General features: G+C 39.5%; 1 protein-coding gene across 3 annotated transcripts in view; it reads left to right on the top strand.

The window, feature by feature from the left end:
- The window catches only part of FARS2 (phenylalanyl-tRNA synthetase 2, mitochondrial), a 290,051-nt gene that overhangs the window by 186,006 nt on the left and 80,111 nt on the right, over positions 1 to 23,934 (top strand). For all 3 annotated transcript variants that reach the window (XM_060774769.2, XM_060774770.2, XM_060774771.2), the window contains one exon: positions 14,559 to 14,710. In XM_060774769.2, the coding sequence (XP_060630752.2) occupies positions 14,559 to 14,710 (152 nt within the window). The remainder of the gene's footprint in view (positions 1 to 14,558; positions 14,711 to 23,934) is intronic.

The raw sequence follows: 23,934 nt of genomic DNA, 5'->3' as shown, positions 1-23,934 counted from the left end.
GGTAAACTGGACCATAGCCGTTTAGGGCTTTATAGGCTAAAGCCAGCACTTTGAATTGTGCTCAGTAGCAAATAGGCAGCCTTCCCTGCCTTCCCTCTCTTACATCACTTCGTCACTCTATATATCATAATACCTGGTACCAAGTGGTGTCCATCACTATTTTTGTGCCCAGTGGACACTGCAAATGCCAGTTCTGTGGGGTCAAGATAAGGGTTGTGGTCAAAAGATGCCAAACTAGTTCCAGTGCTGCTTGGCCATGTGGCCACCATCCAACACCGAGCTGGTTTGGGCCATCCAGCTTCCAACCAGCTTGGGGACATGGTGTAGCCTCGTGGTGATGCTGATCTAGTCCGGATCAGCATTGCTGTTTCTAGACCAGAGGTCCTCAAACTTTTAAAAAAGAGGGCCAGGTCACAGTCCCTCAAATTGTTGGAGGGCCAAATTATAATTTGAAAAAAGCATGATTGAATTCCTATGCACACTGCACACATCTTATTTGTAGTGCAAAAAACACTTAATACAACAATTAAAATGAATAACAGTTTTAACAAATTTAAACTTCTAAGTATTTCAATAGGAAGTGTGGGTCTACTTTTGGCTGATGAGATAGGGTTGTTGTTGTTGTTGTTGTTGTTGTTGTTGTTGTTGTGTGCTTTCAAGTCATTTCAGACTTAGGTTGACCCTGAGCGAGGGCCAGGTAAATGATCTTGGAGGGCTGTATCCAGCCCTTGGGCCTTAGTTTGAGGCCCCTTGTTCTAGATAGTCAAGATTCAGCCTTAGTTGCAGTATATGAAGTACTGTGCCTTTGATTAAACAGTTCAATAGATAATTTTGGTGCCCCCCGGCCATAATTCAGTATCTTGCTCTTGCACTTTACCACGGTTCCCTGCCCTATAGATATAGCGCTCTAACTGACATTGCCCTTCTAGCCCTAACTTATGATCTGGCTCCTGCACTTTATCCATCAGCCATGTCCTCACAACTGTATTGCACTAGCCCCTGCCCACCCAAGTTTAGGATTTGATTACTATGTCAGGCTATTGGTTGTTTGTTGATGGCCGTTTTATGTTTTATGATGTTGCTTTATAAATTTTACTGTGTTATATTTTAAACAATGTTTGACTGGGCTTGTCCCCATGTAAGCTGCCCTGAGTCCCTTCAGGGAGATGGTGGCGGGATTCAAAAATAAAGTTATCGTTACTATTGTTATTATTAAGGGCAGGGCAGGAGAGGAGTAAAATTGAGAGGAGGAGAAAAACACAAATTCTTTTAACAAAATCAGAATCCTAAAATGAAAAACATGCAAATTTGGTAGTCTCACTAGAACAGGAAAAAAGTTCAATGTATGGCCTCATTCCAATATATCAATGTTATTGAATACATGCTTCAGAGACCACTTGAAAGTCAGATCATGAGTGACTATAATGTGAAGCCCATTGTCTATTTCTGTTCCTAAGGACCATCATGTATTGTGCTGCTGGCAAACATTATAGCCATGCTGTAATTGTTCTTTTCTGAAGCTGTAATTCATTATTCGAACCAAATAGTAATTCTAAAACCCTTTTATAAGCATTTAAAAAGCAATTCAGAAGCAATTAAAATCTTGCTGTTTAACAAGCATTTAAAAAAGGAAAAGACAGGAGATTGAAAGGTCAAATGAACAATCACAAGCACAATGCAGCAGTCTCTCAAGCATCCGGATCGTGACTCAGAGCCCCATTCTCTGCAAAGTTATGCAGAAAATGGAGTCCTAGGGATTGACTTGAGGAAAATTGTTTTAACAGTAAGAGTCCTGATACTAATTTGAACAATCTGTGTTTATAATATTCTACTAAACTGTACAGATGTCATTTACAATCCTTTGTAGGAAAATAAAACCTGTAAAGATATATTTTAGAGCTCTATATTAAAGATAAGTTCTAGTTTTTCTTAAAATATGGATGACTTTGTGATAATTTGAATGGAATGAAAACGGATCTGTAATCCAAATGAAAGCTGTATTGACGGATTATAGTAAGTAACTTCTGAGTATGACAGGGTCCTATGCTGGGCTCCACATCAACTTATTATAGTGTTTTCTCAGTTTGGCTGTAGCCAGAGTTTACCTAGAAGTGACTTCACCTATGAGCACTGGACTGAGAAGTGAGAGTTTTGGTCTAGATCCAAGCATGCTGTTGAGGCAGAGGAGAAGCAAGGCTCGAATGGTGTCACACTGAAAGGGTCTCTGAATGAAATTAGCAAATGCTAAGCAAGGGGCTTTGAATGAAATTAGCAGCAAAAGAGAAATATACCCTTTCTCTGTAGAAAAGGAGCAACGTGGAAGAAAATGTTTTTAAAAAACAAGAGATGACATGTAGAGGTCATACAAAGTTAATGCTTACATAGGAAGTTGGGTTATGGTTAAGCGCAAAGGTCGTGGTTAAGCACAGAGTCTGCAGGTGCAAGAAGGTACTTTTCATCAAAGGTCAAGGGAGGGGGGCTGGAAAGAGAGTACTTTCCATGACCCAAAAATCCTTGTATTCCTTGAGTATAAAGGTCAGCAAAAACAGAGGAGGGGGCGGCAGTCTGTGGAAGCTCATACAAAAGTGCTGTCTGTCCGCCTCATGCTGATCAGCTCGAATAAATGGTGTCTTATCTGAACCTAATGGACTCTGTGGATTTCTTCAAAAAGGGACCCCGCACCCTAAACCCGTGATCCCTTACAACACCACAATCCCCAAAAGGTGGCCAACTAGATGATAGTAAATAGGATCCTGGAGCCCAGGATAAAAAGCAAGCTTAAGATGGTTTGGCTATAATCCAGATGGTCAGCTATCTATGTGCAAGTAACCAGCGGCCTGTCCAATCCATGCACATAATCATATTGGGGGAGGGGAGGGGAACCCCTGGCTGGGAGGGGGCAGGTGCAACTGGAGATGACAACAACGCAGGGGCGGGGGGGAAGCATCTCCGAATCCAACCTAGACAGAGACGCTACCACCACCACCATCTCCTCCTCCACGACCACCACCACCACCACCAACAACAACTTCTCCACTACCATAACCACCAACTCTTCCTCATCCTCCTGCACAAGTTCCACTAACTTGTCCCCACTGGGACTACTGGTGGGAATTTGAAATAACAGTGGCATCTCAGAGGATTCCTCATCCTCAACATCCTGCCATTTCAAACTGCTTTATATGGGAATGTAAATGTCATTGCAGAATTCTAATTTTACAGTTTTTAGACCCTAAAAGTGTTTTTCTACATTGTCAAATAAATGTAATGCATTTTTCCTTACCTCATCATAACATAATGCTAAACGAAAACTCCAAAATTGATGGAAGTGATAACTTTATTTACAGTTAGTTACATTCAAAAATACAAATATACATCTTTTCACTATCATAATTCTGCTGTTAGTTTATTCTATTTTATTTTATTTTTGAAAGGCAAAGCCAGTTCCTGGATTTTTAAATGCATTTTAAAGTGATGTACTTGTAAAATGGATCCAAATAGTAAATGCACTGGAATGTGAAATATTCTTTGATTTTTATAAATGCATAATTTTGCTTCTGTAGCTTTTCTCAGCAAATGGCTCTTAAATACATACATACATATAGTATATATTGCCTAGAAGTAGAATTGTCTTTACAGTGATCTGAAATGTAAAGTATAATACTATATTTCCTTGATCCTTTCAGTTGTGGATAGATAATTTCTATCTGTGAGGCACTTAACTTTCCTTTTGGGTTATTATCCCTGCAAATGTTGCAGTGTTGTAAAAAGCTTTTGAACGCATTAGGATTTACAATCTAATTTTTTTATTAAATCTTACGAGGGAGCAAGCTGGTTTTCTTTTGCTCCAGAGGCTAAGTTATGGAACAACAGATTCAAACTACAGAATATGAGATCCCTGTTAAATATTATTTAAAAGTTCCATTCTATAAAAGCTGTTAAACAGTGGAATATACTATTGTGGTGAAATCTTCTTTGAAGGTTTTTAAACAGATGTCCATCAATCAAGAGTGTTTTGATTGTCTATTGCTGCACGACAGAGAACCTCTTCCAACTCTGTGTTTCTGTGATGTGTGACAGGCAGCAGATTTTGTTTCTACACTCATTTTGGACTAATGGATTCTCCACCAGAGATTGAAAAAGCAATCTCCTGTAGAGGAACAATATGTGTGTGATATATCTAACTCGGCAATGGCTGCTTCCATGTATCTATAAGATGAGGCAGCTGGCTTGTTCCATCCAATGGAAGTAGCTAGCAATTAAGAATGTTTCTGAATCTATTTCTGGTCTATATTGTTTTAACACATAATTCCCATGTGGTTAAAAACAGCTGTCTATCCATTTCTAAACATTTAATAGATATTTTAGTGTGTATTTTTTCCTGCATAATAACAGTACAGTATCTTGTGGTCAGTTAAATTCTAATCTGTGCTGCTCTAGAGGAATTCATGACAAGTGACTCCCTCCAGAGGCATTAAGAAAGCAACAGAGTTCCTCCCATGGCCATCCATGTTGTAGAAATTGTACAGCATGCACACGTACATATCAACAAATTATGTATCTTATTTTTCTTTTTAAAATCACATGAGGACTGAGGGGGTATTTTTTTTAACAATCAGCCACATAATGAAGTGATTTTATATTGCTGATTTACTAGATTTCTGATTCACTAGAGATTCCCTACATATCTACAGATAACTAGAATGGCTAAATCCCCCCTGGATCTCAACAACTTAAAATGCTGATTCTTACCTTCAAGGCCTTATATGGCATGGGGCCGGAATATCTGAGGGACCGCCTCATCCCCTACAAACTCCAGAGATCACTCCGTTCAGACGACCAGAATTTACTTGAAGTTCCCAATTTTAGGACCTTTCACCTGATGTCTACTAGGCATAGAGCATTTATGGTGGTGTCTCCTTACCTGTTGAATGCCTTGCCAGTGGGGATACGAGCTCTCCGAGATTTACTATCCTATCGTAGAGCTTGTAAAACTTATTTATTTAGGCTGGCATTTGAACCTTGCTGATCGAATTTTTCCTTGATTTGAATGTTATATTACATGTGTATACTGTGAACCGCTCCGAGCCTTCAGAGAGTGGCAATATATAAAATTGATTAATAAATAAATAAATAAATAAATAAATAAATAAATAAAATTACTAGTAGGATTGAATCCCTTGTTGTAAAGTCAGATAGGACAACATCTATATAAATAAAAATGTAATGTTCATTTGTGGTATTCACAGAACTCAAAAACCACTGAACCAATTGACAACAAATTTGGACACAAGACACCTAACAACCCAATGTATGTCCTTCACTCAAAAAATTGATTTTGTCATTTGGGAATTGTGGTTGCTGGGATTTATAGTTCACCTACAATCAAAGAGCATTCTGAACCCTCCCAACGATGGAATTGAACCAAACTTGGCACACAGAACTTCCATGGCTAACATAAAACACTGGAAGGGTTTGGTGGGCAGTGTCCTTTGGTTTTGGAGTTGTAGTTCACCTACATCCAGAGATCACTGTGGACTCAAACAATGATGGATCTGGACCAAACTCTACACAAAGACTCAATATGCCCAAATATGAACACTGGTGGAGTTTGGGGAAAATAGAATTTTGACATTTGGGAGTTGTAGTTGCTGGGATTTATAGTTCACCTACAATCACAGAGCATTCTGAAGCCCACCAACAATAGAATTGGGCCAAACTTCCCACACAGAACCCCCATGTGGGCCACAGCAATGTGTGGAAGGAGACAGCTAGTATGATGATGATAATAATAATAATAATAATAATAATAATAAGTTGCTGTAAGTTTTTCAGGATGTATGGCCATGTTCCAGAATAATAATAATAATCATCATCATCATCATCTTTATTTATACCCTGCCACCATCTCCCCAACGGGGACTCGGGGCGGCTTACATGAGGCCAAGCCCGGACAACATATTACAGCAAAATAAAACCAAAACATAATCAACAAGCAACAGCATCAAAATTACATTAAAAACATATGAATACAATAACAAAATAACATTCCAATAAACACAATCACAGTGACAGTGGGTGGGCCACATGCGCAGGATAAAATATTAAAAAAACTCGAATGAGATAAGAATAGGAGCAAGTTATTTGCAGAGAACTCATAAAGAAACACAGGGTTGTGAAACTAAACTTCCCATTAGGAGGGTGAATACTCCAGTGACGGAAGTGTTGAGGGGAGCAGTAGTGTCATGTTGTACACCTACTCGCCAAAGGCGCAGCAGAAGAGCCAGGTTTTAAGGTTCTTTTTAAAGGTTTCTAGTGTAGGGGCTTTCCTGATCTCTCCAGGTAATGAGTTCCAGAGTCGAGGAGCCACAGAGGAGAAGGCTCTCTCCCTTGTGCCCACAAGACGGGTTTGTGAGACTGGCAGGGGCAAAAGGAGGGTTCCCCCGAAGATCAAAGGGCACGGGTTGGTTTATGGAGAGAGATATGGTCACGAAGATAGGTGGGTCCCAAACTGTTTAGGGCTTTATAGGTGATAACCTGTACCTTGAATTGGGCCCGGAAAATAAACGGCAGCCAGTGGAGCTCCTTCAACATGGGAGTCGACCGCTCCCTATAACTAGCCCCAGTTATTAATCTGGCTGCCGAACATTGGACAAGTTGTAGTTTCCGGGTCGTCTTCAAGGGTAACCCCATGTAGAGAAGCATTCTCTCCTGACTTCAGGTAAGGATGCTTGTGGAACATGGCCATACAGCCCGAAGGACTTACAACAACTCAATGATTCCAGCCATGAAAGCCTTTGACAGTAACAACAACAACTTTATTCTTATATCCCGCCACCAAAGGGGCTCAGGACAAGGCACATTCACATATGGTGAACGGTTGCTGTAAAATCCTAGTAGCACACATTTTGAAGGAAACAAAGGGCATGTGGACATTACAGACATTCCAATATTCAGTATCACTGCTTCTGTGCTCAGGTCAGTTGCCAAATAGAGCATCTGAAGTCTTTCAGAATATCTCTCAGGGACCATAGATTTTTATGATGACATATTCTGTGGAATTGTCCAAATGTTATGAGACGTACAGAAACCTGGGCATTTCTTCTCCATTGATTCTGAAGGCTCATTTTTTACTATATCTACAGCAGAGTCCAGTGCAGTGAAGCAAAGTCTATCTGGTGAAAAATCTTTATGTAAGCCACTTTCGGAAATGGCCTTTACACTAGTGTTGTAGCTTAGTTATTGGAACAGAGAAGCTCGTGTGAAGTCTGTGTTTATTTCTAGGTTTCGTGTGTATGTGTGTTTTGTATGGTTTTTGTGCAGTGAGATAGATACATTATCATGAGCCTCATTTCTCTAGACTATGATATCTTGATAGTCATAAAAATGTATTTAGTTGTGCATGAGTACCGGGATTTTGTGTTTTATCAAGTTAAATGGCCACGGAGATTCACTTTTGGTTTGCAATCTGTAATAAATTTTAACAAGCAACATTTGCTCTGACTCTGCTCAACTTGTGTGTTTATTACATATTGTGTAAATTTGATGTATTATCAGATTTATTCTAGGAAGCTATTAATTTCAGTGCTTATTAGTATACATAGCAAAAGGTATAAAAACACACAAACACACACATTACAATCAAAATGCAAGAAGTACAAATTGAACATCCCTTATCCAGAATTCTGAAATCTAGATTACTCCAAAATTCAAACTTGTCCATATGGGTGACTGAGATAGTAATGCCTTTGCTTTCTGGTGGTTCAATGTACACAAAGTTTGTTTCATGCACAAAATTATTTCCAATGCTGTATAAAATTGCCTTCAATCTATGTGTTTCTGACTTGATGAATTGCTTTTATATGTATTTTAGAACTTATTTATTGTGTTTGTTGTTTTATGATATTTATTGTATAGCATTGAATTTTTGCTGTTAGCCGTTCTGAGTCTCTCCACAGAGGTAAAGAAAAATGGGATACAAAATTTCTAAATAAATAAATGTGTAAAAGATATATGTGAAACAGAAATCAAATGTGGGCCCCATCTCCAAAATATATTAGGATTGTAGCGTGTTAGCAATTAATTTGAAGTGACTTTGATTCTGATTTGTTAGTCATTATGTTATATCTCTCCGGGAAGTATGTATTTGTCATGAAATTTCCATATATGAAGGTTTAGTGGTGATTCTGCACATCACCATTTTCTTTCTTATTTCATTCAATTGCCGCAATTTTGCCACAGACTTGAAAGAGTTCCTGTTACAATCTAGTTTGTTCTGCTGTCTGTTGAACCTAATCTGTTATGGGTTACTGAGGACAGTTTTCTCAGTTTCCCAAAACATGAATGTGTAGAATTAGAGAATGTGCAGAATTAGAGAATTTGTGTTGAAAATGCCAGAATATGGAACTCTCTGTATCAAAATACATTATTATTATAATTATTATTATTATTATTATCCCACTATTTCTCTCCATAAAGACACTCAAAGCGGCATAAATTAAAAACATTACAATACAATTTAAAATATACAAATATACAATTTTAAAATAGTATTAAACATAATTAGTATTAAAAACAATTCAAATTAAATCCATAAAAACAGGCAAAACCATACAAAACCACAGCAACCCTGACAGTTGGCTGCTCTTCTCAATCTCTTTCTCTTCTGCCTTTCCTTTCAAAAATATTTTGTTATGTTAAGATGATTTGCTTGTTTGTTTGTTTATTCAGTCTTTGTCTTGATTTAAATGCCCTCATCTGTCAATCTAGGAGATATGTTTATTGGTGTTGCTTTTTTAACCATTCACCCCCTCCTATTTTTAATTTCTCCGTTATTATGAATGGTGGTATATACTTTTAAGATTAATTTGTAATCTTTCTTTTATTCTGTATGAGCAACATAAAAGTGCACATATTGTTATAATAAAAAAGTAAAAATAAATGTTTCCTCTTGACATTAAGTCTAGTTGTGTCTGACTCTGGGGGGTGCTATTTATCTCCATTTCTAATCCGAAGAGCTGTCTTTGTCCATAGACACCTCCGAGGTCATGTGGCCAGCATGACTACATGGAGTGCCATTATCTTCCTGCTGAAGCGCTATCTATTGATCTACTCACATTTGCATGTTTCCAAACTGCTAGGTTGGCAGAAGCTGAGGCTAACAGCAGGAGCTCACCCCACTCCCCAGATTCGAACCACTGACCTTTCGATCAGCAAGTTCAGCAGCTCAGTGGTTTAACCCGCTGAAAGCAACTCTGTAACCATAGTTAAAGCATCGACTAGAAACTGATCTAATCCATAAAGTTTTTTAGGTTGTCCTTAGCTTTCCTCAGAGCCACTCCATAAAGCCCTGACCCCACAAAAATGAAAGAATTAAAATGGTGTGTATGTGTGTTCCTATATGTAAGCATGAAATATTTGAAGCTCTACAGACTCTGAGGCATGCAAATGTACATTGTGGAAGAGAGAACTTTCCCCCCATAAAAATACAGCCCTAATCATATCAGTGCTTTATTACATTGACAATATAAATCACCCCGTTCACATGAGCATTGTGCCCATATATTATCTGTAGAGGCTGTTTAACATGCAACTGTGATGTGGGTGTAACAGAGGAAGCATCATTCATGTCCACTGCTATTTCATCAAGAGCACCCATGTGATGGCTTTATCGAGAGTTGAGTTTTGCAATTGCTATACAGGCGATGAATTTGTCTGACAAGTTTATTCATGTAAGGAGTAGGATAATCATTTGTGATTCACAATTGGAATCGCTGTGGGGTTGTTAATTTAAAACTCTCACAGTATTCCTTATCAGATATTCATTAAAGTGTTTGCATCATGTGCAGCCAGATCTGTATAAATCATTGCACCGTAAATTTACCCTTCTTACAGGTTTACTACTTGATCAGGTATTCACTTAGGATTTCACTGTTCTGTCATAAAACATTTTCCAGGAAAAATACATTTTCTTATTGAGATAATATATTGTATTAATCAGAGCGCATAGCAGCTACTGTGGGTGGAAAAACAAAAGGGAGGACAACTGTTTACTTTTGAAGCAACTAAGCATGATTTGGCAGTGCTCTTTGAACAAAGCCAAATGTTCCATTTGCAAAACACATACCTTAATGTTTGTTCTGCACTGGAGTGGAGTAATTGCAGAGTAGGAAAGGTTTTGCCAACTTCATCTTTTATTTCCCTTTTAAAAATACTGAGAAATCAATAGGGCACAATCAGAGTAGGAGACAAGTATCCAGCTGGTTCCCACTGAATCTCCTTTATGTTACCTTAAGGTTTTGTGTAATAGTGGAACCTTTGCACTAAATCAAGAAATGTTAAATAGCTCAAAGTCAGTGTTTCTCAAACTGTGCTCCTCCAGATCGTTAGGACTTCAGATTCCTAGAGTCCCAGCCAGCTTACCAGCTATTTACAAGAAGCACTGCCTGAATATCAAGCAAAAAGTGGGTGCTAGAAACAATATCATACGAAAGCTGACTGGCACAACCTGGGGATCACAACCAGACACAGTGAAGACATCTGCCCTTGCGCTATGCTATTCTGCTGCTGAGTATGCATGCCCAGTGTGGAACACATCTCACCATGCTAAAACAGTAGATGTGGCTCTTAATAAGACATGCCGCATTATCACGCGGTGTCTGCACCCTACACCACTGGAGAAATTACACTGTTTAGCCGGTATTGCACCACCTGACATCCGCCGGGAAGTAGCAGCCAATAGTGAAAGGACCAAGGCAGTGACATCTCCAGCTCATCCCTTGTTTGGGTATCAGCCAGCACGTCAACAACTTAAATCAAGAAATAGTTTTCTTAGATCTACAGAGACACTCGCTGGAACACCTCAGCAAGTGAGAGTCCAAAAGTGGCAGGCTCAAACCCAGAAACTCAACCAATGGCTGATACCAAATGAGAGACTCCCCCTTGGGCACACTTGGAAGGCACTGAACAGACTGCGCTCTAGCACCATAAGATGCAGAGCCAACCTTCAGAAATGGGGCTACAAAGTGGAATCCTCGACATGCGAGTGTGGAGAAGAGCAAACCACTGCTGCAGTGCAACCTGAGCCCTGCCACATGCACAATGGAGGATCTCCTTGCGGCAACACCAGAGGCACTCCAAGTGGCCAGATACTGGTCAAAGGACATTTAATCAATTACCAAGCCTGCAAATTTTGTTTTGTGTCTGTCTGTTAGCTTTGTTCTGTTAAAAACAGTTGCCCCTGACACGATAAATAAAATAACCAGCTGTTAGGAATTGTGGGAGCTGAAGTACAAAACATCTGGAGGAGCACAGTTTGAGAAACTTTGCTCTAAGGCCTTTTCCCAGTTATAGCCAGACAATGCAGAATGTAATTTTCTCTTGACTTTCAGTACAGCTAACTGTCACGACCATATCCCCATACATATCCCCATGCCATGCCCATCCCAGTACAGATCTGTCCTCTTGGTGCACTTTCTCTCATCCATTACAGAAGATCAATCACATTGTTTGCCCTTTTGGAGCTCTCTCCTCAAATATATATTACTCAATTTACTTATCTCACCTAGGGTTTTTATCAATTTTATCCTGTGCATTTGGTCCGCCCCACTGTGTTTTTATTCTTTCACCATTTTATTTTGCATTTGTTTATTGTACATTTGCTGTTGTTTGCATTTTATTTTGTTATTATTTGTTGTTGTATTTTACTTTGCTGTATTGCAATTCTTGGGCTTGGCCTCATGATAGCCACCCTGAGTCCCTCTGGGGAGATGGTGGCGGGGTATAAATAAAATAATATTATTATTATTATTATTATTATTATTATTATTATTATTTTACTGACACAAAAGCACAGTATGTCACAGCAAACGAGATCTATAATGCTGGATTTCATATTACAAAATCACAAGTCGAACACTTCCCAAGCGTCTAGGACTGTGTGATGTATTTTCGAATGATGTGCGCAGATCCAAGTAAAGTGGCCTTTTGCAGTTGACAGATCGTGATTTTGTCAATGTTTATTGTTTCCAAATGTCAGCTGAGATCTTTTGGCACGGCACCCAGTGCACCAATGACCACTGGGACCACCTGGGCTGGTTTATGCCAGAGCCTTTGCAGTTCGATTTTGAGGTCTTGATAGCGGCTGAGTTTTTCCTGTTGTTTTTCCTCAATGCGACTGTCACCTGGAATGGCGACACCAATAATCAAGACTTTTTTCTTTTCCATAATCGTGATGTCTGGTGTATTGTGTTCCAAAACTTTGTCAGTCTGGATTCGAAAGTCCCACAGTATTTTTGCATGTTCATTTTCCATGAATATGCAAAATTATTATTATTATTATTATTATTATTATTATTATTATTATTTGAAACACAACAAGGTGAGTTCACAGCAGATACTCTGCTGGCTGTTGTATTGGATCACACGTCGGACACTTCCCAAGTGTCTAGGACTGTGTGGTGTATCAGCGAATAATGCATACAGATCCCAGTAAGGTGACCTTCTGCAGCTGGCAGATGGTAGTTTTGTCAGCGCCGATTGTGATTAAGTGTAGGCCAAGGTCTTACAACACTGCACCCAGTGTGCCAATCACCACTGGGACCACCTTTACTGGCTTGTGCCAGAGTCTTTGCAGTTTGATCTTTAAATCCTCATATGGTGTCAGCTTTTCCAGCTGCTTCTCATCAATCCTGCTGTCACCTGGGATTGCAACATCGACAATCCATACTTTGTTTTTTAACATGATCGTGAGGTCAGAAGTATTGTGCTCCAAAACTCTGTCATCATCATCATCATCATCATCATCATCATCATCATCATCATCATCGTTATGACCAAAGGTGCATCTCATTGTAGAAATAATGTGATTTGACAGCATTTTAACTGCCATGGCTAAATGCTATGGCTCATGGAATCTTGGGAGCTGTAGTTTTACAAAGTCTTTAGGCTTTTCTGGCCAAGAGTGCTAGTGCCTCACCAAATTACAACTCCCAGACTTTCATAGCATTGAGCCATGGCAAACTTGCATTCATTCTACAGTGTAGAGATGCACCCAAAGTCAAAAGCAGTGCATAGAGCTTTGTTACTAACATGACTGTCGTTTTTTTAAAGGGAACCATTAATTCAGTTCTAGCCCAGCTTCAAGACCTATTGTTAAAGAGGAGAAAAATCTTTGGACTAGTCAAGTTGCTCAGCAGATCATACCTAAAGCTCTAGGGGGCACTATTGAGTAGATTTAAACTTTACCAGTAAGGGGTTGCTGTGAGCTCTCCTGAGTTTTACACATATCAATGGCAGGCATCCTCAGAGGTCTGCTGGAAACAAGGCAAGTGAGGTTTATATATCTGTGGAATGTCCAGGGTGGGAGAAAGAATTCTTGTCTGCTTGAGGAAAATGTGAATATTGCAATTGGCCACCTTGATTATCCTTGCAGCTTCAAAACCTGGCTGTTTCCTGTCAGGGGGAATCCTTTGTTGGGAGGCGTTAGCTGGCCTGATTGCTTCCTGACTGGAATTCCCGTGTCTTTGGGTATTTCTCTTTATTTACTGTCCTGATTCTAGAGGGGTTTTTTTTTAATGGATTTTGTTCATTTTCATGCTTTCCTCCTTTCTGTTGAAATTGTCCACATGCTGATGGATTTCAATGGCTTCTCTGTGTAGTCTGACATGGTAGTGGTTAGAGTGGTCCAGTATTTCTGTGTTCTCAAATAATATGCTGTGTCCAGGTTGGTTCATCAAGTGCTCTGCTATGGCTGATTTCTCTGGTTGAATTAGTCTGTAGTACCTTTCATGTTCCTTGATTTGTGTTTGGGCTCTGTGTTTGGTGGTCCCAAATAAAGGATTCCCCCAGGTAGGAAGCAGCCAGGCTTTAAAGCTGCAAGGCTGTTTAACACAAATCAAGGTAGCCAATTGCAACTTTCACACTTGCCTCAAACAGACAACAGTTCTTTCTCTCACCTTGGTCATTCCACAGATATATAAACCCCACTTGCCTAGTTTCCAACAGATCTCATAACCTCTGAGGATGCCTGCCATAGATGTAGGTGAAACATCAGGAGAGAATGCTTCTGGAACATAGCCGGAAAACTCATAGCAACCCAGTGATTCTGGCCATGAAAGCCTTCGACAACACATTCACAAGTACAGATACATTATGTTGAAATGGTCTTCCATAAAGTGATATAAAAGAGATCTCATGACTTCAAGTTCCTGACAAGTTTTCATTTTACCATATGAATCATTAAAATACCTACTGAATATGGGGTATTGAAGTAGCATCCTGTGGCAACCACATCAATTGCAAATTATTTCATTAGAATGACTGAAACAACATGCAAGCTTATTAGCTGGCCTGAAATGTAGCAAACCTAAGTAGGGAAAACATCTCTGTAATGGCGTCTTATTTTATTTCCATATATATATATATATATATATATATATATATATATATAATATCTAGTATAGCTGCTGCAGGGTTACATTCTATTGCTTTGTTATTGCAGAGCTCATTTCACAGCATTTCTATCAGTAAATTGATAATTTCGTATTACTGTTGTTTAGCCTTTCAGCAAATGCCCTCCTGTTATCAACGACATCTCTTTTTGGATACCCTCTGAAAAATACTGTGAAAATGCCTTCTACGAGATCATTCGGACCATTGGAGGAGACTTGGTAGAAAACGTTGACCTCATAGATGTATATGTACACCCAAAGTAAGTCAACTGCAGCTTCTCGTTGTTTGTCAATGGCCTGCTCTTATGAAGTAGGTAAAAATCACCTACTTCATAAGAGTGGGACCCAAATATTTCATACAAGGCTGAAATGTAAGGTATACAATGTGTGTCTCTGTGTGTCATATCTTCATGATTGAACCAGTCATGTTGTATACTAGAAATAGCCTGCAAGCTGAAGGAAATGCATATTAACCCAGATAAAATTGTTTGAGCAGAAATTATACTGCACTCCCCATACTCTGACCAGTGTCAGGGTGGTGTAGGGAGACAGTGTCATGGAAACAGATTTGGGAGTGGCCATGATGAAATGCAGCTTTGGCGCATAAGAAGATTTATGGTATTTTATAGATCCAGTAGGTGTTTAAATCAGAGAACATATACTGGTATTTCCCACAGAGTTGTAGTCAAATTTTAAAAGCTATTGGAGTACAGGTAAATCACTAGAAGCTGCTTTGTGTCTGAGCATATGTGCATTTACTGCTTCAGAACAAATTGCAAGATGTGTTTGAAAGTACGAAGTTTAAATATCAGAAGTCTAAACAACCACATATACTCTCACCATGTGATATATCTATGGCTAGACTACGCACACCACATAATCCCAGTAATCCAAAATAAGCAAAATTTGGGGGAAAAGTCCAAAATGAAGCCCTTATGTAATGTGTTGTGGTATAAATCACATTGCCTACAGATTTGCACTTTATCCAACACCCTCTCTCCATTGTTACAGCTCTGCACTATCCCATTCCTTTGTCTTATTGTTTACAGCCTGACCATGTTTACAGCAATTTACCACCACTGGTTGATGAGTGCAGTTTTATTGAGTCTTAGTTGATGTTTTATATGCATATGTTTTACTTTTATATTTTGTACTGTGTTTATTTTATGTTTTGTTTTTAGGCACTTTGTGCCATATGTAAGCTGCCCCGAGTCCCTTTTGGGAGATGGTGGTGGGATAGAAGAATAAAGTTGTTGTTTTTGTTGTTACGGAGCCCCCGGTGGTGCAGTGGGTTAAACCACTGAGCTGTTGAGCTTGTTGACCGAAAGGTCACAGGTTCAAATTTGGGGAGCAGCGTGAGCTTCCGCTGTCAGCCCTAGCTTCTGCCAACCTACCAGTTCGCAAACATGCAAATGTGAGTGGATCAATAGGTACCGCTCCGGCAGGAAGGTAACAGCACACCATGCAGTCATGCCAGCCACATGACCTTGGAGGTGTCTACGAACAACACTGGCTCTTCGGCTTAGAAATGGAGATGAGCACCAGCCCCCAGAGTTGGACATGACTGGACTTAATGTCAGGGGACAACCTTTACCTTTACCTTACCTGTTGTTGTTGTTGTTATCACTGTGCAGACACCCAACGCATTCCACTGATGCAGACATACATATTACGGAGAGGAGAGTTGAAAAAATCCATGCACCTTCTCCATGGCAGTCAAGCCTCGGGTTCGCCAGATCCTGGAACTGGTTCGAGGCCAGACTTTATGTGTGTGTAATTACCATATGGGCCTTGAACTGGTTCCAGGGTATATACACTCTAATAATCCACACAGTGAAACCACATTCTTCAGTACTGGTTTCAAACTGACATCAGTGGTCAGTGTAGATGTCCCACATTTCCTGTATATAGAGGCAAGCTGTCTCTCTGATCAGAGAAATACTGGGAGGGGAGATTGGTTCTTTCTTCCAGTTTCCCACAGTTGGACTGAAATAGTCTTATAAGAAAAGATATAAACTCATTTGCTAATTTATAACTGCCTAAACTCATATTTTTGACTATCCAAATGTCTTGCCAGGATTAATAGTGTGACATATGTCTACTTCGTCAAAATAGAACCTCTCATGGCAATAGTTTTAACCAGACAGATATCACCAAACAGACCCCTTTGCTGGGATATGACACATTAGTTAATCAAAAGAAGTAAAGAAGGAAGACAGAACATTGGAAAATAGCCAGGTGCTCATGGACTCGCATAGGCACAGAGGAAATCAACCATTGAAATAAAATAACACGATGCTTTCAATTGGAAGTGTAGTGTTTTTATTTTATTATGTTGTTTTAATCTTGCTGTTTGTAACACGTGTGGTTTGAAATATAAATTTCATTTAATGGCATTTTAACTTTTGTATTAAGGTTTTTTTTAAATTATAGTGTGCTTTTAAAATGTTGCGCAGCACCTTGGATGCTACAAGAAAGGGAGGATATAAATGGAAATAAAATAAAGTAGATTCAAAGAGAAAAGAGATAAGGCGACTATTGGGATATTCATAGAATCATAGAATGATAGAGGTGGAGAGACCACATGGGCCATATTAGAACTCTTCAGAACAGATCCAATTCAAAAGCAAAAAAAATCCAAAATAATGAAACTGGATTGGAAATGTTTATATCAGGAATGTAAGTAAGTAAACTTTATTACGGTTGATGTCCAGATCATAACAGGGGGACCAAGTCCTGTATGTCCACATCAAACCCAAGTGGTGAGGCACCACAACTTCCTTTTAAAAAATGTGTGCCATTCAGTTGGTTGAAGACTTAGTGGAGCACTAGTGGTCCCGTTCGAGAGGCGGGAGTATAAAGTTTTGTCCTGACACAGTTCAGTCGCCATCATGCGTTGAAACAGTGGGGAGTGTGCTTTTGCCGTTGAGGCCTACTTTTCGAGCAGATTTGGAGTGGCCGGCCCACTCTCCAGATTTGGCCCCTTGCGATTTTTTCTATGGGGTTTTTTGAAATCCCGTGTTTATGTGAACCGTCCAAGGACCCTACAAGATTTGAAGACCAACATCCAGGAAGAAATTGCCAACATAATGCCTGCTATGCTGGCAAGAGGCATGACAAATGCCAGAAATCGGTTTATTCAGTATATGGAGAATGGGGGACGTCACCTACCTAATTTGATCTTCAAAACTACGTAAAACAAAACATTAGGTATGTGCCTACATTATAATAAATAAATAAAAATATGTGATTCATACGATGGGTTTTATTAAGTTTTGAAAAAAGGAAGTTATGCTTTCTCACCCTGTACTTCCAACTTCAACAAATTTTTAAATCTAAGCTAAAAACCAATACAGGTCATTACTAAAACCTAGCTCAACCCACGAGATCATCCAAACGTAGTCTAAAGCGAGGTAGTGGGGATGGCACCAGGGAGGGGGGAATACAACACTATAAATATCAGTCTATATCTGATTTCCCATCTATATTCCAGAGGTGAAGCTTAGGTCTTTTAACCCTCCATCATCGTCCGCCGAATTTTAATTGCAGCTGTGCAGAACTTAGCAACGTTGTACGTCACAGCTGAGTTTGTGTCTGAGAGCAGCAGAGCTACATAGAATTGTCCAGAGCGTCCTGGGTATTTAATTGTCCATGGCAAGATGAGACGATATCAGGAATGGAAAATGAAATGGCCCGTGAGTCCCCTTTAGCCTTCATTTGTGTTTGTGGACCATATTATCCCACCTCCTTACAATTATTACTTCACAAATCTCTGTAATAGTGGTTTTCCTCTAAAGTAGTATGAAGAGCTTCGTTTAATGCAAAGACTGTTTTTGGGTGGGATTTTAAACAGTTTTGGATAAAGAGTAGCAAACTGTTTTTGGAGGGAATGGTCTGAGATGAGTCAGTGGTGGTTAGAATGGGCCCACAGACCCACCTAAGTAGAGCCTCCATTATAGGCTGTGAGTTATGCTCTAAAAATTGAGCTGTAAGATCTGTTTCAGATGTTTGGTCTGCGAAATGGAACCAACTTTAAATTGTTCCAGTCTTTTCCGATGTAGCAAAATTGCTAGTGGAGTAAATTGTTAATCCTCTTCCCTTTCCATTTTATCTTTTGCCATGGTATTGGCATTTTATTGTACATTTTTGCATGAAATGTGCGTTTTGTCCCTTAGCCTTATGCATCTGTCAGCCTGAGCTCACTGTAGGGATGTAGTTCTTAGTTTATTTAATTCTCATGTTCAAGAGTGAAAACTTTTTGAAAGCTGTCTCCCTGCTGGGCAAGATTACCATAATTTTTCAAAGTTGCTCAATGGCAGGGTTTTTTTTAGGGGAACTTTGTTGTGAAACATTTGTTTGCACAAAAAATGTTAACAAATGTTTTTGATCAGAAACCATTGTGTTTCCCGTAAGTATTGTACAAGACAGTTCTGTCTGAGCCAAAGTCAAAGTTTTGAGCCAAACACAAAAAATAGGGGTAAATAAAAGAAAATCAGGGTTTTGTGTGTTTGTTTGTTTTCATTTTTACTGAAGGATGAAAAAACCCACTTGGCTGAAAGTTGTCTTCTGTGAGGATATGAAAGTTTGTAAATCTTCCTTGTATCCTTAGCTTGCTGCTCCAAAGCTCTTTGACTACAAGACAACTGTGTATATTATCACATAAAATAAAGAGGCATAACATGTAACGTTATACCATAACTTCGCCTGCGATCTACTCTCTTGTGTATTTTCCTTAGGGACATATTTTAGTTTCTTTTGGTTATACACCGCAAAGCAGACTATCCGTATTCTTGAAATTTCTTTTATCCCGTCCAGGAAACTATAACTTCAGAAAAATGCCACCTTTTTATGGCTAGGTAAAGAACGGCACTGAATAAGAGGAAAAGAAATACAGAAAACTCTAATCCAGAAATGAACTCTGCTGTCAGATATACCTTGGAAGTAAATTTTTAATCAGAACAACTAAAAATAACCTGGAAAAGGCGTCATGGGAGACAGTAAGCACCCAAAATTGATTTTGTTGCCTTTTTACTCTAGCGTTGACTTTTTTTTTTAAGGCAAAGGGAGTGAACACTGAAATCTCCTTTTAGTTTTCAATTATTTACTTCTCTATTCTCTAAAAGGTAAAGGGTTCCCCTTGACATTAAGTCTAGTTGAGTCTGGCTCTGGGGGGTAGTGCTCATATCCATTTCGAAGCTGGCATTGTCCATAGATGCCTCCAAGGCCGTGTGGCCGGCATGACTGCATGGAGCGCCGTTACCTTCCCGCCGAAGCTATACCTATTGATCTAGTCACATTTGCATTCTATTCTTTAGAAACAGAATATTCAGCAAACGTTAATAGAAGGGAAATGCATGCTAATAGATACTGTTGTTTAGACATGTTAGTTCTTTAAAGGTCTTCAAGTTTTTAGGATAATAGTGATTTCAGTTTTTTCCTCCAATTCAGGTTAAAGGTAAAGGTTTTCCCCTGACATTAAGTCCAATCATGTCTGACACTGGGGGGTGGTGATCATCTACATTTCTAAGTCAAAGAGCTGGCGTTGTCTGTAGACACCTCCAAGATAGGAGCCCCCGGTGGGGCAGTGGGTTAAATCCCTGTGCCGACAGGACTTCAGACCGACAGGTTGCAGGTTCGAATCCGGGGAGAGCACGGATGAGCTCCCTCTGTCAGCTCCAGCTCCCCATGCAGGGACATGAGAGAAGCCTCCCACAAGGATGGTAACACATCAAAACATCCAGGCATCCCCTGGGCAACGTCCTTGCACACGGCCAATTCTCTCACACCAGAAGCGACTTGCAGTTTTCTCAAGTCGCTCCTGACATAACAAAAAAAACCTCCAAGGTTATGTGGCCGGCATGACTGCATAGAACACCATTACCTTCCCGCCAGAGCGGTACCTATTGATCTACTCACATTTGCATGTTTTCGAACTGCTACGTTGGCAGAAGCTGGGGCTAACAGCAGGAGCTCGTGCTTTTCCCCGGATTCGAACCTGCAACTTTTCAGTCAGCAAATTCAGCAGCTCAGCACTCTAACCAACTTTTCCACTGGGGGCTCCCAAGTCAGGTTGAGCATACCTTATCCAAAATCCCCTAAAATCTGAAATTGTCCACAATGGTGGCTAAGAAATGACATCTTTGCTTTCTGATGCTTCAGCATATACAACCTTTGCTTCATGCACAACATTATGAAAAAATATTGTGTACAAATTTAGCTCCAGGCTATAAGATATATATAAAACATCACTGAATTTCATGTTTAGACTTGGATTTCATCCCCATGAGCTCTCATTATGTATATGAAAATATTCAAAAATCCAAGATACTTCTAGTCCCAAGAATTTCAGGTAAGAGATACTCAGTCAATATGCTGGAAAGAGTTGAAAAATATCAGCAAATTTCATCTTCTAAATGCAATCACAACCACTAATCTTTTAAAAAAAAAATATCAATTTGTCTATGGAGAGTTGTTTTCGCTGTAATTTCATTTCTAGTTGCGACAGTTTCTCCTCTCCAAATCTCTGAAAATTGTACTTTTCGAAGCTCATGTTCAGCATCCACGCACCTCTGACTAAGGAGTTCTCATACCCCTTATTGCTCAATCTTGCTTTAACTTTTTTTTCTTGCAAGTGATGAGTACCTGTAGAGTAACAGTGTTTGCAGCTGGAATTGCACAAATGGAAACCTGATCAGTTCAGGCTTCTGATGTCTTGTTTTCATTCTGAGCACACAGCAGTTTGCAAAAGGATTCTTTGATATTACTTTTAACTGCTGACCTAGCAAAGTCTTGGGAGTAGCATCTCATACAAATGCCACCAATAGCAGCAGAAAAGGCATGAGATCAGCCATCAGAGGATATAGATTTGCTGTTAATGACATTTCATGTGGAAGAGTGTTCTCTCCCTTGTTCAAATAAAAGAAAGTCTAATTTCTTGAGTTTGAAGTAAAAGGAAGGCTTTGAGTTTTAAAGCAAACATTTGGGGCTAGAAGCCAGATTACAGCAGGGATGGGAATCAGCAGGCCTCTTGATCTTATTGGATTGCAATTCCCAGCAGTCCTAGCTGGCATGAACAATGCCGTGGAATGCTGGGATTTGCAGTCTAACAATATTCCCATCCCTAGTATATAGTAAGATATATTCTTTGAAGTTAATTGTAGAGTCATGAAACATGCTATGCAAGCAACATCCTATAAGAGCCTGACCAATTCACCTGCTTTTAGGGAGTTTTCTCTCTCTCTGAGCCCTTCCAGACAGGCCTTATATCCCAGGAACTGATCCCAGGTTTTCTGCTTTAAACTGGATTATATGAACCCACACTGCCAGATAGTCTGGGATAAACAGAAAACCTGGGATGAGATCCTGGAATCTAGGGTCTGTCTGGAAGGGACCTCTCTCTCTCTCTCTCTCTTTCACACACACACATCATAACAATTACGATTTATATATTTGGGGCATGTTTCTTGTCCACAAGTAGCGCCAATAAGTCAATTCAGTTCTGCAGCGTGTCAGATGTTATGTTATGTTAACATCTATGGAGAGATTGCGAGCAGTCATACTTGAATACCTTGGATGTCTGAAGTGTTCATGGGTATCAAAAAAGTTCAGAGACTGGAGTTCAGATAACTAGCTCACTACATTTCATGTTTGGAATTGACCAATTATCTGGGAGATATAATTTGATCAAGTAAATCCAAGGTAAGAGAGAACACAAAGGAAGAGGAGTCAAGTCTGGAGGATTATAATGGGAAATCCCAAAACCTAAGCTAACAGAGGCTTAGAAAACCAGGACATATGGTCCAGAAGGAAGTTCTCCAACTAGAAGCTGGTGTTCAAAGCAGAATTTTCAAGGACAATGGCTCAAACCAAGGTTTAATGAACTAATGATTGGTGAACTGTTGCTCTTATCATGCTCCACCAGGCTGACTGTTCAAGAACATTTTGAGTCATGTGATTTATTTGTATTTCTGCTTTCGGTTAATAATTTAGATACACATTTTTTGGCATCTGATACAGTGCCAGACTACTGGTCTCTTTTTAAATGAATAGGGGCAATTAGTGTCTTGTCCAACTTCGAATGAGAGTGTGGACACAGTTTCTTTCATCTGTTTCTTCTCTGTTGTCACATTTCCATAGCACATACAAACACACAGAAACCAGGAGAATGATACTGAAAGACATGCAAACTGAAATGAATTATTAAAAAGAAGCATTGTGCATTTGTGGTTTTTAAAAAATCAAAATATATTTCTAATGAATCACAAAGTTTTGTGAAGCAACCAATAGGTGACCAGTGTGCAGGTGTGCGATGCTCACTTCCCTCCTTCCTCCATGTGAATCAGCTGCTCATTGTAGTATTTGTTAAATATCCTAATTCCCCTGGTGAACCCTTCATCCAAGAATATATGTCCTGCAATTACCTTTAGGGGAAGAAAGAACAGATGAGGAGAGTGCTGTCATAGGCATTCACAGGGGAAAGCTACATCCTTTAATGAAAAAGCTGTCCCTTATGGAAGGAGTGTGTATTTTTCCAACTGCTGTTTTTGAATCTGAGGACTGCTGGCCTGAAATATGAGTATTAACTCAACCAGAATGAACTTTAGTGGACAAAATATGACAACCTCAACCCATCTTTGCCACACAAGATAAATATGAGTTGGTGGGGGCGCATTTATAGAGAAAGAAGCTGTTTTTTAACCATTTAGTTACTCTATGTATGAGAACTTCTGTATAAACTTGTACCAACATAAGCTTTTTGTTCCCGTCCTGACTCTAGATATAACAACATTTTTATGTGGCCAGTTAACAGTTATATTGAATTTCTTTACTTATCCAGTGAAAAGCATGGCCTTGTAAAATTATTGTAAAATTATTTCACATTGACAGGAAAGGAGGAAGATGAGGACTGGATTTATGATACAATCTATCTTTTTTTTTTAGCCATGGCCCACCTAGACCCCTCTAAAATCCTAATCTCTCCCCCCCCCCCCCGGTTACATATCATTCATATATTCAAGAAGCGAACTCCTCTTCACATGGAGGAAGCCTTAAAAGGCCATTCACTTGGTCTAAAAACCTTTCAAAAACATGGCATCCATGAAAGAGAAAAATAAAAGAATGAATTGTTTCGAGTAAGCTGCACTGAATTCAGGGTAACTTAAGTGTCCAACTTCATTGTATGTATTTGGTGAAAAGATGTGAAAATATCATATCCTATCTGTTGTAGCTCAGCAATCATCAGATGATATTTCTGATGGTGGTTCAGAGGATGAGAGGGATGGTGGATTTCAAAGTAAGGAGTCTGAATGGAGAGTTGCAGGCAGATGAGGCCAATGTTTTGGATTCCTGTGCTCATTCCCAGGCAACAGGGGAAAGTAAAAATTCTCTTGAGAAAAGACCTTGGGCAGATGGGGAGTTTTTCCAGGAAACTAGAGTGGACCTGAGAATACAAGGAGTGAAAAATAGACAAACTAGATTTCCTCAA

This window comes from Anolis sagrei, chromosome 4 (genome assembly GCF_037176765.1).
Source record: "Anolis sagrei isolate rAnoSag1 chromosome 4, rAnoSag1.mat, whole genome shotgun sequence".
Taxonomy (NCBI): Eukaryota; Metazoa; Chordata; class Lepidosauria; order Squamata; family Dactyloidae; genus Anolis; species Anolis sagrei.
This window is presented reverse-complemented; position numbering and strand designations above follow the sequence as displayed.